A 14,759-nucleotide genomic window follows, 5' to 3' on the forward strand; every position below is an offset into this window, starting at 1 on the left:
GTTTTTTCGCATAATTTGTAAAATAAATGTTAATATTATTTAAAAGTTCATCACATTTAAAGAACATTCACATGTTTCAAAAATATTATCAACCATTTTATTAAATCTTCATAAATTAAATGTTTGTCCAAACGAACCCCGAAAATGTCCAAACGAACCCCGAAAATCCCAAAAATTGACACAACACTCCTCTTGTTCTCTGTTGAGACTAGAAATTTTTTGAAAGCAATAAGAGGCAGCAGATATTGTTTCGTCCCCTAAGGTGGGACGTTCCCTACCAAAACCATCAGGCTTGTTGTGAGAAGCTCTGGTTTGTGAGAAGCTTATACCCAAACCTGCCCCAAATGGGACAAAAAAATTACCACGGCATGTTGATGCCGCTCCATGATAGCATGCCAAGTTTCATGAATTTCATATGAGTTTTGGATTTACTAGAATTTAAAAACAAGAAATCTCAATGTCTGCAGCCGAGTGACGGTGGCAGGGTGTTTGACATTCGTTCCCATTTCCTGCATGGGACCTAAGCATGCAACCAAGGACACAGATTTGAATTTTCAACCAATTTATATGCATTAAAGCATGTGCCTATAGTTCAAATTTGAATTATGCACATGAATGCATAGAAAACTCAGTTAATGCATAAAAATGTCCAAACAAACCCCGAAAATCCCAAAAATTGACACAACACTCGTGTTGTTCTATGTTGACACTAGAAATTTTTTGAAAGCAATAAGAGGCAGCGGATACCGTTTCATCCCCAAAGGTGGGACGTTCCCTACCGAAACCATCAGGCTTGTTGTGAGAAGCTCTGGTTTGTGAGATGCATATCTCCAAACCGGCCCCAAATGGGACAAAAATATTACCACGGCATGTTGTTGCCGCTCCATGATAGCATGCCAAGTTTCATGAATTTCAGATGAGTTTTGCATTTACTAGAATCTAAAAACTAGGTATCTCAAAGTTTGCGGCCGAGTGACGGTGGCAGGGTGTTTGATATTCATTCTCATTTCTTGCTTGGGACCTAATTAAGCATGCAACCAAGGACATAAATTTGGATTTCAACCAATTTATATGCATTAGAGCATGTGCGTGTAGTTCACATTTGAAATATGCACATGAACACATAGAATTAGTTAATGTATAAAAATGTCCAAGCGAACACCCAAAAATCCCAAAAATTTACACAAACACTCCTGTTGTTCTATGTTGACACTAGGAAAAAAAGTTAAAATCAAGAAGAGGCAATGGATTTCGTTTTGTCCAGAAAGGTGAAACATTCCCTACCAAAACCATCGGGCTTGTTGTGAGAAGCTCTGTTTTGTGAGAAGCATATCCCCAAACCTGCTCCAAATGGGACAAAAAAATTACCACGACATGTTGATGCCGCTCCATGACAGCATGCCAAGTTTCATGAATTTTAGACGAGCTTTGGATTCACTAGAATTTAAAAACCAGGTATCTCAATGTTTGCGGTTGACTGACGGTTGCAGGGTGTTTGACATTTGTTCCCATTTCTTGCATGGGACCTAATAAGCATGCAACCAAGGACACAGATTTGAATTTCCAACTAATTTATATGCATTAGAGCATGTGCATGTAGTTCAAATTTGAATTATGCACATGAATGCATAGAAAACTCAATTAATGTATAAAAATGTCCAAGCGAACCCCCAAAAATCCCAAAAATTGACACAACACTCCTGTTGTTCTATGTTGACAATAGGAAAAAAAATGAAATCGAGAAGAGGCAATGGATATCGTTTCATCCAGAAAGGTGAAACGTTCCCTACCGAAACCATCGGGCTTATTGTGAGAAGCTCTGGTTTGTGAAAAGCATATCCCCAAACCTGCCCCAAATGGGACAAAAAATTTACCACGGCATGTTGATGCCGCTCCATTACAGCATGCCAAGTTTCATGGATTTCAGACGAACTTTGGATTTACTAGAATTTAAAAACCAGGTATCTCAATGTTTGCGTCCGAGTGACGGTGGTAGGGTGTTTGACATTCGTTCCCATTTCTTGCATGGGACCTAATAAGCATGCAACCAAGGACACATATTTGAATTTTCAACTAATTTATATGCATTAGAGCATGTGCATGTAGTTCAGATTTGAATTATGCACATGAATGCATAGAAAACTCAGTTAATGTATAAAAATGTCCAAGCGAACCCCGAAAAATCCCAAAAATTGACACAACACTCCTGTTGTTCTATGTTGATACTAAAAAAATTTGAAATCGAGAAGATGCAACGGATATCATTTCGTCCAGAAAAGTGAAACGTTCCCTACCGAAACCATCATACTTTTTGTGAGAGAAGCTATGGTTTGCGAGAAGCTTATACCATAACCTGGCCTAAATGGGACAATATTTTTTTACCCCAACATCTTGATGTTGTTCCATGATAGCATGCCAAGGTTCATGAATTTCAGACGAGTTTTCTATTTACTAGAATTACAAAAGCAAGCACCTCAACATTTGCCGGAGACCCACGGTGCCGTGGTGTTTGAAATTCATCCCCATTTCTTGAATGGGACGTAAGCATCAATCCAAGGAAACATATATAATTTTACAACCCATTTTGGTGCACCGGAGCATGTGCATGTGGTTTCATTTTGAATTGTGCACCTGAAATACCTAGAAAACCAAGTTACCGTATAAAAATGTCCAAACGAACCCTGAATAATTCCAAATTTTTTGACGACGCACCTATAGTTGCATGTTCACTACAGATAGAAGTTCTCGCAAATCAAACACCATCCTTTGGAGCTGTGACCCCATTATGTAATTTAAATCAAGATGAAAAATCAAGTAGATTTCACACAGTTTATTATCACCAACTGTGTGAGATGCAGTACAAAATATCCTGGAGCACCGTCGATGTATAGTACACCTATGGCTTACTCGAGAAGGTTCGTTGGCTACATTCCACAGCCCACTCTGAATAAGGGGCCATGTCTGATGACACTTTGCGCGCTAGTTTTTTCGCTGAAGCGATTCCAAATTTTTGGCTTACTCGAGAAGGTTCGTTGGCTACAGTCCACAGCCCGCTCTGAATAAGGGGCCATGTCTGATGACACTTTGCGCGCCAGTTTTTTCGCTGAAGCGATTCCAAATTTTCGGCTTCCGCGGAAATATCTACCTCCCCGCCCCCTCCACCTTACCAAAAGCCATATTTCCCCTGTTTCCTCCTTCCTTTCCAAGTTGAAACCTTCACTCCTTGGTTGCAGCGCCGCCTCCTCGCCGGCGACCCTCCTTCATGCTGCTCGGCCTCGCCTATCCAGGCAGGTAATCCAGACCCGAACCCCATCCACCTCCTCCTTCCACATCCCACATGCCTCGACCGTCGGCGCGAGCGCGACACCTTCCACCAAAATCACCGACCCCTCCACCAAATAAGTGCCGTCCTAAGCCATGGTGTATGCAGTATAGCCAGCATCTCAAGGAGCATTTGGCAGCGGACAAGCAAATCACGACCGCACGCGCGGATGAGGTCGTGATGGCTGCCATTCGTGCCAACCCCCAGATCTTGGAGGAGCACCTCGTCGTCGAGGCCACCATCAACGCCTCGCACACCGACGTCGTGGCGCTGCTGGCTGCTTTGAACGACAGTTCATGGCATTTTCTCGAGGCCACCGTCGGTGCCTTTGACGAAGACTACCAGGTGTTTTCTCAGCGTGCACGTGCTTACCTCATCTCGAGAGCTAGCAGGTTGGTTCCCGGAGCGGCTCAGGCAACTCACCACTACAACGAGGGCACCCACGATGCGGAGGACTCGCCCTCTTCCATGTCCAAGGAGCCAATCGTCATTGATATCTCCGACAATGAGTAGTTTGTCTTATTAGCTCACTATAAGGACCCATGTTCACTTTGCTAGCTATTGCCTTTCCTTAACAAATTCTAGTGAATTGTGCTATCTACTTTTACCATGCAATCTTCTGCTCTAGTGTATATATTTTATATGTCATGCAATGTGGTGTTCAGTTAACTGTTTGGTTCAATTCTGCAAATGTGATGTTCAATTCTTTAGGATGCAATTTTCCAAGTTGTCAAGCATGCTTGGTTTGGTTAACTGTTTGATCTTCTATTAGGAGTATGTTATATTGTGCATTATGGTGCTCAGTTGACGTTTGGTTCATTTGTTGTGGTGTTTAGTTAACTGTTTGGTTCAATTCTTGAATGCAATGTTCAATTATTGTGTGTGCATTCTGTTATTGTATACCATGTGAGAAATAAATTGAATTTGGCTGTTCTAAATACATGAGAAACAAATACAGTTGCTATATTTACAAGTTGTTAAGCATGCTTGGTTTGGTTAACTGTCTGATCTTCTATTAGGAGTATGTTATATTATGCAATGTGGTGCTCAGTTAACATTTGGTTCATTTGTTGTGGTGTTTAGTTAACTGTTTGGTTCAATTCTGCAATGCGATGTTCAATTATTGTGTGTGCATTCTGTTATTGTATACCATGTGAGAAATCAATCAAATTTGGGTGTACTAAATACATGAGAAACAAATACAATTGCTATATTTCCAAGTTGTTAAGCATGCCTGGTTTGGTTAACTATCGGATCTTCTATTAGGAGTATGTTATATTTGTGCAATGTGGTGCTCGGTTAACGGTTGATTCCTTTGTTGTGGTGTTTAGTTAACTGCTTGGTTCAATTCGGCAATGCGATGTTCAATTGTTGTGGCTGCATTCTGTTATTGTATGCTATTATATCTTGTCTTTTTTATTCCTTTGCCCCATTTCTAGTATAGAGAAGATATTTATGCACATCCTTGTTTTCAGGCCTTTCCAAAACAGTTCACTGATGATTACCTCTCAAACCACATGTATGGACGGTCAATCATCCACTGGCGCTGGCCTAAAGTTGCAAAGACCTTCAACACCAATGAAGGCTCAATATTCGCCTTCCACTTCCGCAGTTTTCCCGATGAGATGCATTTGTCTATGTACCGTCTATGATGCTAATTTCGAAAGGTTCTAGATGTTGCATGTGAAACTTGGTGCTGGTGCAGTTGTGTAACGGGGTAGCTGAGTGTTGAAGTTATATCATGTTGTACTCTAATGTATTTCAATTATGAAATCATGCTTCCTTAATATGGGAATGAAATATAATATGTGTTTAATATGAATGTCAATTAGATTAATAAATGGATTATTAATAATAAGGAAATTAGCCTGCTAATTGGTTTTTGCTATTGCAAACGGTTATTGAGAAAATACCGTGGGCGATGACCTAAAGCAACGCACACAGTTTCTAGCAATAAATCATGTTGGATCGATGAGCAATCACACACAACATTCTCTTCAAAACTGTTTGTGTTAGGCCACCTTGAGCAAACGTTTACCACATAAAAGCTGTGTGTGATGGATAGCATTTGCCACACAGTTTATTATACGCACCATGTGTGATGCATTCAAGGCAAAGATAAAATTATTAGTATTGTGTGCGATGGGAAGGCCATCACAAACGATTTAAGGGGGAAATTGTGTGTGATGTACCTACGAACGAAAACGTTTTCCTTGCAGCGACTATGTGGGATGTATACACGAACGGAAACGTTTCGCGGGGACTGACCGTGTGCGATGAAATTACAACCGGAAATGATTTTGCCTGTATAATTGTATTTTTTAGCATTACTATACGTATAACCGTATTTGCTCGCTCGCCAGTCGCACACGACCTCAATTTGCCGAGCGTGTGTGCCAGGAGGGCATATCCCCGACGATTTCTGGGTCGTGTGGGAAGGACCCCCCTATCGCCCATACTCACTAATTGACGGTTCTGAATGCCGTCGAGGAAAGGGGTTGCAAACAATTTGTATAGCACTGACACGTACCAGTGTTACCTTTCCTTTCTTTGGGTGAATTAGTGTCTGCTGGGCTAGTTGCCTGAACCTGTCGTGTGTCGTTGTTTTTATTTCTCTATACCGGAACCGATAAATCGCGAGTGGACATGCCACCACGCGCGTCCGAAATCCACACCGCACGCTGCCGCGCTATGCGTGCAGCTTTAATACCCTCTGGCCGTATAAAGAATTTGCCTCGTCGTATAGCATTCCGTATAGCGTGTGTATTTTCACCTGACACATGCAGTGCATGGCCCGCGAGGCAGCGCGTGCATTAATCCCACACCCAGCAGCCCAACGGCAATAATTCAACTATCTGGCAGCCCATATGCGGGCAACGTATCTGGTGATACCGCAACTCAAGTGATGCAATGCTCTGATGGATCATGGGTCTTTCGATTATGTTGGAAGGGACGCGATGAAGGCACACGTGATGAGCAGCCTCTCCATCGCAGAATATACAAAAACACTCTGATTCATGTTATTAATTAAGCATCATGCCCTTTTCCTAGTAGTACTGTACTAGTTTATGAGCCTCAGTTTCACTTACGGGCAGAAAAAAGGCTTAGTTTCATTGCCCAGACACAGAAACTTAAACCTGGTTTTCACTCATGTCTTGCTATTGTGCAATCTCCATATGAAATTATGCCATCTTCGTATTTTGCTTTTATACTGCTAAAAATTCAACAAAATAAATCTAGTAATGTTTTGGTTACTTTGCCCGTGAAACACTAATAGTAGTCTGGCATGTCTAGTCCGTAAATTTGCATATAATGTCAATTATGATAATCCACAAAGAGTACTATTATAAACGAACATTTTCGCTGTTGGTCTTCACATATTCCATGTGCCTTTCTAGCTTGTACAATCTGAAACCAGTTGGACAACTGACCTAGTACATGCTATATTTGCTTTCACGGAAGCTAACTGAGTTTTTTGTACAGAATGTACAAGCAAGCATTTCCAGCTATCTTAATGAGGAACTGAATCTAATTGAGTGAATGTTGTGGTTAATTAAAATGCACAGCTTTTTTTTTTCTAAGTTGACACCTACAGGTTAGAATGTGTATATGGTTTTTACCAGTAGAGGGTGTCACTTTTTTTCTTGTGATAACAAGGTTACATGCATCATTTCACGCATGCTCCTGCTAAATAAACAATGGGCAAAATTAAGGAAATCCGAAAATCCTCATCTTCCCATTCCCTTGGGCTTAATTAAGTATAGAATCCAGAGTGCTTCTGGTATATTGTGCGGTGGAGGAGCTGGTCATCACCCTTGCATTTATCATGTCCCTCTGAATATGATCTAGCGGTTCAAGATTCATTCGAGCATTGTAGCTTCTGAGATCCCGTATTACTAGATATGTCCTTCCCACATGCGATGCACATATTAAAGACACAACAGAGGAGTGAATACGCTCAGCTACCCCTGCGAAATGTAAATGCACCCAACAATCCATTGATGATCCGTCAAAGCAACGGCCTCCTAGCTGCGTCTCTCGCGACAAAAAATTCGGAGAGATGCTTACGGGCGTGCCACAGCTAGAAGACGACGACGACAGCGATGGATTTTTCCTACTTGCTAAACGCGAGAGAAGCGTGTAGTGGGTGTGTTGTGCAACCGATGCCGCTCTCCGTCTGTGCAGAGCTTATCTTCACACCTTGCTCTGTTCGTCCATGGTTGACGGAAAGACGAGATACGCACTGCGAGAACCGAACTTGGGCAACAAATCAATTATGTCCACCCAACGCCCAAAGCAATTATTGAATCGGTTGGATGTCGCCTGGCCCGTGTATTCATAGAACATTAAATGCAGCCCTATCCCACACCATGGGCGTATAAATTGAGGTATTTGGGAAGCTGCTAATTAAGCTGCCCCGTATTCCCAGATGGCCTATTAAAAGTAGTCATCACGACGCACAGGCGGACGTCCTGAATATGGGCTGCGCGTGGCCGCATGTCCCAAAAATCTGCGTCGATACCGGAACCTGCTACCTTGGCCTCACTGATCATATGCTTCATAATAGAAACTGGAGCCGGGATTGATCGCCTATTTTTCTATAAAACGATTATGCTTGCAGCTTGACACGAGTACTATCCTTCCCAATCACCGCCATGACTTTTGCGCCTTTGATCATGTAGCATGTAGTAACATGTACTCAGAAGTCAAAAGACAGAGCTGGTCCAAGTTAGCATTAAGGACATGTACAATGGTTGATAAAATAATTTTATTTTAAATTTTACATGTAATTTAAAAATGACAAAAAAATGTCTACAATGAGCCATCTTTTAGTCTTATTTTCAATAACTAGCCATTCCTAAAAATATGGTGAGACATATTGTGCTAAGAGATCATCTCTTATCTTTTCTTAAATAAAAAAAGACAAGTCTTTTCTTATGAGTTCTTTCTTCCACTCATCATTTGTCCTACATGACACTTCTAAGATATCATTATTGTACATGCCCTAATAAATCTCGAGCTCCAGATTTCCTATTCAAGTTAACAGCCATGGTTTGGTCAGTGGCCTCCCTCGGTAGAACTAGAAGCATCGAGTTCGAGATACTGCGAGATGCTGCGACCCATTCCAAGCAGAGAAAGTGCGAGGAATCGTTCTCCGTCACAAAAAGGGCATCCACTATCTAGTAATTCCCCGAAGAAAATCAAACCAAATTGCTCTTGGACTTGATAGCTAACAACGCAATGCGCTCGCCTATAAATTGATCGCCAATTCACTCATCCTCTCCCATATCTCACCCCACCCCCTCCCCTCCCCTCGCTACTATATCTATCCATGGCGGCGACACCGGTGATGCCGGCGAAGAGCGTGGACAAGCCGCTCTTCACCGAGACGTTCAATGTCCCGGCCAGCTCCGCCGACTACGTCACCTTCATCAACGGCGTCCGCAACAAGCTCGGTAACCCGGGCCACTTCTCCCACAACCGCCCCGTGCTGCCGCCGGTCGAGCCCAACATCGCGCCGAGCAGGTGGTTCCACATCGTGCTCAAGACCTCGCCGGCTAGCACTGGGCTCACGCTCGCCACCCGCGCCGACAACCTCTACTGGGAGGGCTTCAAGAGCAGCGACGACACGTGGTGGGAGCTTACCCCGGGCCTCATCCCCGACGCCACCTACCTCGGGTTCGGCGGCACCTACCGCGACCTCCTCGGCTACACTGACAAGCTGACCAACGTAGCTCTCGGCCGGCAGCAGATGGCCGACGCGGTGACCGCGCTCTACGTGCGTACCAAGGCCGACAAGACCTCTGGCCCGAAGCAGCAGCAGGCGAGGGAGGCGGTGACGACGCTACTCCTCATGGTGCACGAGGCCACGCGGTTCCAGACCGTGTCGGGGTTCGTGGCCGGCCTGCTGCACCCCAAGGCGGTGGAGAAGAAGAGCGGGAAGATCTCCTACGAGCTAAAGGCCCAGGTGAACGGGTGGCAGGACTTATCCGAAGAGCTGCTGAAGACGGATGCGAAGCCCCCGCCGGGAAAGTCGCCAGCGAAGTTCACGCCGATCGAGAAGATGGGCGTGAGGACGGCGGAGCAGGCGGCCGCCACGCTGGGGATCCTGCTGTTCGTCGAGGTGCCGGGTGGGTTGACGGTGGCCCAGGGGCTGCAGCTGTTTCGTGCGCGTGGGGGAAAATAGTTAGTTTTGCAGGTATATCTGCATGAGTATATTGTATGTATAATTCGAATAAACATGCTACAGAGCGTGGGACTGATATAAATAAATAAATAAACATGTTTCAGAGTGAGTGCATGATATAAATAAATAAATAAACATGTTACAAAGTGGGTGAGTTCATGTTGTATCCAACAATAAAATTGCTATCTCCTTTTTTGCTGTCTTTGCTGTTTCTCCTCTTCCTCCTGTACTCCTTACCTCTTTCCCACCTTTTCTCTTTCACTCCTTCCCTTGTGACCTTGCACCTAGGTGCATTTCACAAGTTTGATGTAACATGTTACTTTCACAGGCTTTTCAGCCTGTTTTGAAATATAAGGTCGGCCTTGAGCCACCTTTTCTTTCAAAACATAAAAATAAAATTGCTATCTAACATATGTTTTTGCTTTAGTGAGTATCCATTGGACAAGAATAAAAAAACATGATCTAGCGCGCTTAGCCCACTGGAACCCACCTTACCCTATTAGTTAGCCCTTCCCATAGTGTTCTCATGCATGGACGAGTAGAGGGTGGCGGGCGCGTCTTTATCTTGCCTCTATTTTATTTTAGAATTTATCTTGAATCTAGTCTTAAAAATTTATCTTGCCCCTAGTTAGACTTGTTTTTAGCGGTTTTCTCTAGTGAGATGAAAGAACGACTCGTCTCAAAGGAGCTCATACGAGCCGGGCCAGTCGAGGGTAGTTGGTTCATTTCTAATGTTCTTTTGGTTCCGTTTGTTACTCCTTTTCCATTTTCGATTTTTATTTTTTTATTTTTGGAATATTTTAAGTATATATCTTTAAAAAAATCTTTGACTTAGAAAAGTTCACCGCATATTAAAACGATCACGTAATGAGAAAACAATCTTCGCATAATTTGATAAAAACAGTTAATATCATTCAAATAATTGTTCAACATATTTATAAAATGTGACGCGCTGCGTAATATGTTCAGGCTTTTTAAAAAATGTTTATAGAATGTAAAAATTTGGTACCCTAATTTTGCAATAATGTTCATACAAGTAAAAAAAATGTGCATAACACTTACAAAATATATTGCAAATTTGAAATAAACTCATCGTATTTATGGAAAATGTTCAATGTATTAAAAAAATGTTCACTATGTATTTTAAAAAGTTGAGTGTCCATTTGACAAATGTTCAACATATATTAATAAAAATGTTAAAACTTTATTCGGAAAATGTTCAATGTGTATCTGATTTTTTTCAACCTATATAAAAACGTTCAATGTGCATTTGACAAATGTTCAAAATGTATTCAGTTAAAATGTTCAACATGTATGAGAAAAAAAATGTTCAATGGCTATCTAAAAATTGGACAACGTGTAAACCAAAAATGTTCAACCTGTAGTGAAAACTTGGCACGTATTTGAAAAAATAAATAAATAAGAAAAGAAAAAACAAACAGAGAGAAAGAAAAATGATGAAAACACACAGAAACAAAGAAGAAGAAAAATGCGTGGAAGATTCTAAAACCGGCCGGAAATAGTCCATAGAAGATTTTCAAAAGGGAAAGAGGAAATAAAACCGACATAGCCTCATTTGCTCCTGGTGGAAACTAAGATTGAAAGAAAAAGGTTATATAGTTCGGAAAAAACTGAAAGTTTTCGGCATCCAAGATGCTTGGGCGGACTAGGAGTGTGCAATATTTCTATGGTCCATATTTCTTTTTGCGACGAGCTCATCAAATGTCATTTTGGATTTAAACAATGGGGTTCAAATCATTGGATGTGTATTGAAGCAAACTAACGGTTATTTTAGCTATGTAATCCAGTTAACCCCCCGTTCAATTTTCTGTACTAGTGATGTTTGAAGTTTCATTGTGTACTTGTCACAATTAGGACTGCCTTGATGTGCGATGTGAGAGTAAAAGAAAGAGGTTACTGCAGGTATGAAGGCACACTACTAGTGTACATGACAGTAATGTGACCGGGGCACGCCACTGATAACCAATTTCCACCCGCCACTGATGACGATTTCCGCGGGGATGGTTGCCTGAACATGTCGCATGTCTTTGTTTTTATTTCTCCCTACCCGAGGCAGAACCTGCTACCTTTGCTCTGCCTGATCATTGGCTTCATAACAGAAAAATAGAGCCGAGAGTGATCCTCCTGTTTCTCTATGAAAGATCATGTTTACAGCTCGACACAAGTACAATCCTTCTCGATTTCTACTGTGACTTTTGCGCCTTTGATAATGTAACATATACTCAGAATTCCAAAGACAGAACTGATCCCTGCATCACTAAATCGAGACATGACATCCGCAGATTTCTTATTCAAGTTAGTGGTAGAAGGATAGCGCTTAAGATGCTGCGACCGATTAATTCCAAGCTGAGAAAGTGTGATGAACTGATCTTCGGCATAAATAAAGGGATCATCCACTAGTTAATCCCCAGAAGAAAAACATGCCGTCTCCATTCCAGAACGATATTTCTGCGTAGCCGTGCAGTGCTGCAAATCAAACCAAATTGAATCTTGGCATCTCCTTCTTTGGACTAGCTAGCTAGGAAAGCAAGCATATGTAAAAGTGAAGGCGTGTAGGCGTATACATCTAGGTAAGGACGCGTGCATGTTATATAGATCAATAGGGTTGCAATTGGCGGCAGGTTATTTAGTAGGACAGACCCCTAAACCAAGCAATACAAAGATAAGGATCAGCTCCAAAAACGCCTTCGTGTAAGCATACGCACACACATCACGTAGTAGTATTAGGATTGACCTTAAGTCAAGCTATACAAAGATAAGGATCATCTCTGACAACCTGCCTTGTATACAACACACAAGCACAGCATCACGTACAAGTTACATATGATACGTACACGTATACAAAGCCTATCATTTGACAGCATGCACCTGTCGATCGCCTATAAATTCATCTCCAGTTCGTTCATCCTCTTCCATATCTCAACCCCTCTCGCTTGATAGTACGTCTCATCTAAGCCTCGTATCCATGGCGGCAAAGATGGCGAAGAACGTGGACAAGCCGCTCTTCACGGCGACGTTCAACGTCCAGGCCAGCTCTGCCGACTATGTCACCTTCATCAACGGCATCCGCAACAAGCTCCGCAACCCGGGGCACTCCTCCCACAACCGCCCCGTGCTGCCGCCGATCGAGCCCAACGTCCCGCCGAGCAGGTGGTTCCACATCGTGCTCAAGACATCGCCGGCAAGCACCGGGCTCACGCTCGCCACCCGCGCCGACAACCTCTACTGGGAGGGCTTCAAGAGCAGCGACGGCACCTGGTGGGAGCTCACCCCCGGACTCATCCCCGGCGCCACCCACGTTGGGTTCGGCGGCACGTATCGCGACCTCCTCGGCGACACCGACAAGCTGACCAACGTCGCTCTCGGCCGGCAGCAGATGGCGGACGCGGTGACCGCGCTCTACGGGCGCACCAAGGCCGACAAGACCTCCGGCCCGAAGCAGCAGCAGGCGAGGGAGGCGGTGACGACGCTGCTCCTCATGGTGCACGAGGCCACGCGGTTCCAGACCGTGTCGGGGTTCGTGGCTGGAGTGCTGCACCCCAAGGAGAAGAAGAGCGGGAAGATCGGCAATGAGATGAAGGCCCAGGTGAACGGATGGCAGGACCTGTCCGAAGCGCTGCTGAAGACGGACGCGAAGCCCCCGCCGGGAAAGGCGCCAGCGAAGTTCACGCCGATCGAGAAGATGGGCGTGAGGACGGCGGAGCAGGCGGCCGCCACCCTAGGGATCCTGCTGTTCGTCCAGGTGCCCGGTGGGATGACGGTGGCCCAGGCGCTGGAGCTGTTTCATAAGAGTGGGGGGAAATAGGTAGTAGTTGTGCAGGTATATCTGCATGGGTATTGTACAAGTCGAATAAACATGTCACAGAGCGACTGAATGATATAAATAAATAAATGTCACAGAGTCAGTGAATGATATGAATAAATAAACATGTCTAGTTTATATTGGGTCCAACCATAGAATTGCTATCCAACATATGTTTTGCATATGCACATATCAGAAGCGCGAACTATGTTCATCCTTTTAGACTCCCAGGGGCTCATTTGGTCGTTGGGGTGAAAAAACCATGGGTAGTAAACTCCCCTAGGGGATTTCCCTGCTCATATGAGATCCTCCTCCTGCCATGTGAAATATCCCATTGCCATTTGGGCACCAAGGGAGAGTGAAGAGAGTGAAGGGAGAAGAGCAGAAGAACAGAGCGCCAAGGCGACTCAGATCACAAGAAAAGAGACGAGGGGAGCCCGGGAGAATTCTCCTGGAGTGCGGAGGTCGGAGCGAGCGGCCCGGGGATTTCGGGAGGATCGGGCCGAGAAAGCCCTTTCCACGATGTTACCAAATGGATCGCCTGAAAATCCGGGGTGTAGATTGCAGGCGGGTCTCTCGCCCGAGGAAAGGACAGGTATCCTGGCAGCAATGCTACATTCACGGACTAATACGGGGGGTTTACGAAGTGTTTGTGACTTGTTAGATGTTGATTGGATTAAGGGGGAGGAAGAGGCCCCACCCACCTGAAAATCAGGAGGGTGAAAAAGAATTAGAAGGAAGGGTCCGTAATGCCCCCGTAATGAGCCTGTGTGTTTAGCATTTTTGGTATCCCGGGGGATCCATGGTAACCAACTAGTGTACCACAAATTCCCCTCCAGAAAATCTACATATTTTAGTACTTTTTGGCCAGAAAATTCTCACACTTACATACACGGTTATATTGTTTTTCTTTATTTAAAAGGGAGGAAAGCCCCACATAATGATGCATGCAGCCAATTTATTAACCAAAAGTATGCAAACGGAGTCTAAGGGCCAGTACTGGCTCACAAAAGGAGCACAAGAACAGTAAAGATAAAAAGATGCCACAGCCGACGAAAAAACAAGTTAAGATGACTAAACACCTAGCCTATTATTAGTTCGCCATTTAAATTGGTTGGAGATAACCCGTGCTATCGTCTCCCAATGGTTGCACCCAGTAACCAAAAGCCCCCTAGAGTCCGCATGGGTGAGTAACGACCACGTACGGATCCAAGCAGTGGCTATGTGGATAACCTGCAAAAGTTGATAAAGTTTTTTCCATTAAAGATCATATCACCTTTGCAGTTTCATATAGCCCAAAACAATGCACATATCCCTATCCGAATATGTCCTGCAATATTTGAATCCGCTCCATTTAGCCATGTCCCAAATAACGTGTTACTAATTGAAGGATTAATGTTGAAGTCTATATGTATCGTACGCCATAC

General features: G+C 43.8%; 2 protein-coding genes across 2 annotated transcripts; both read left to right on the plus strand.

Moving 5' to 3' along the window:
* The first annotated feature begins 8,629 nt into the window (after positions 1-8,629).
* LOC123117472 (protein synthesis inhibitor II) lies at positions 8,630-9,651 on the plus strand. Its single transcript, XM_044538221.1, has one exon. The coding sequence runs from the start codon at positions 8,655-8,657 to the stop codon at positions 9,507-9,509; it is 855 nt and encodes a 284-aa protein (XP_044394156.1). The 5' UTR covers positions 8,630-8,654; the 3' UTR covers positions 9,510-9,651.
* Positions 9,652-12,443: 2,792 nt separating this feature from the next.
* Positions 12,444-13,482, plus strand: LOC123117473 (protein synthesis inhibitor II). The gene has a single exon (XM_044538222.1). It carries the CDS (start codon positions 12,496-12,498, stop codon positions 13,333-13,335), a length of 840 nt encoding a protein of 279 aa, XP_044394157.1. The 5' UTR covers positions 12,444-12,495; the 3' UTR covers positions 13,336-13,482.
* The last annotated feature ends 1,277 nt before the right edge of the window (positions 13,483-14,759 follow it).

This window comes from Triticum aestivum, chromosome 5B (assembly GCF_018294505.1).
Source record: "Triticum aestivum cultivar Chinese Spring chromosome 5B, IWGSC CS RefSeq v2.1, whole genome shotgun sequence".
Taxonomy (NCBI): domain Eukaryota; kingdom Viridiplantae; phylum Streptophyta; class Magnoliopsida; order Poales; family Poaceae; genus Triticum; species Triticum aestivum.

Coding starts and splice junctions, on each gene's coding strand:
- LOC123117472 (XM_044538221.1), top strand. CDS start 8,655: ATGGCGGCGACACCGGTGATGCCGGCGAAGAGCGTGGACAAGCCGCTC.
- LOC123117473 (XM_044538222.1), top strand. CDS start 12,496: ATGGCGGCAAAGATGGCGAAGAACGTGGACAAGCCGCTCTTCACGGCG.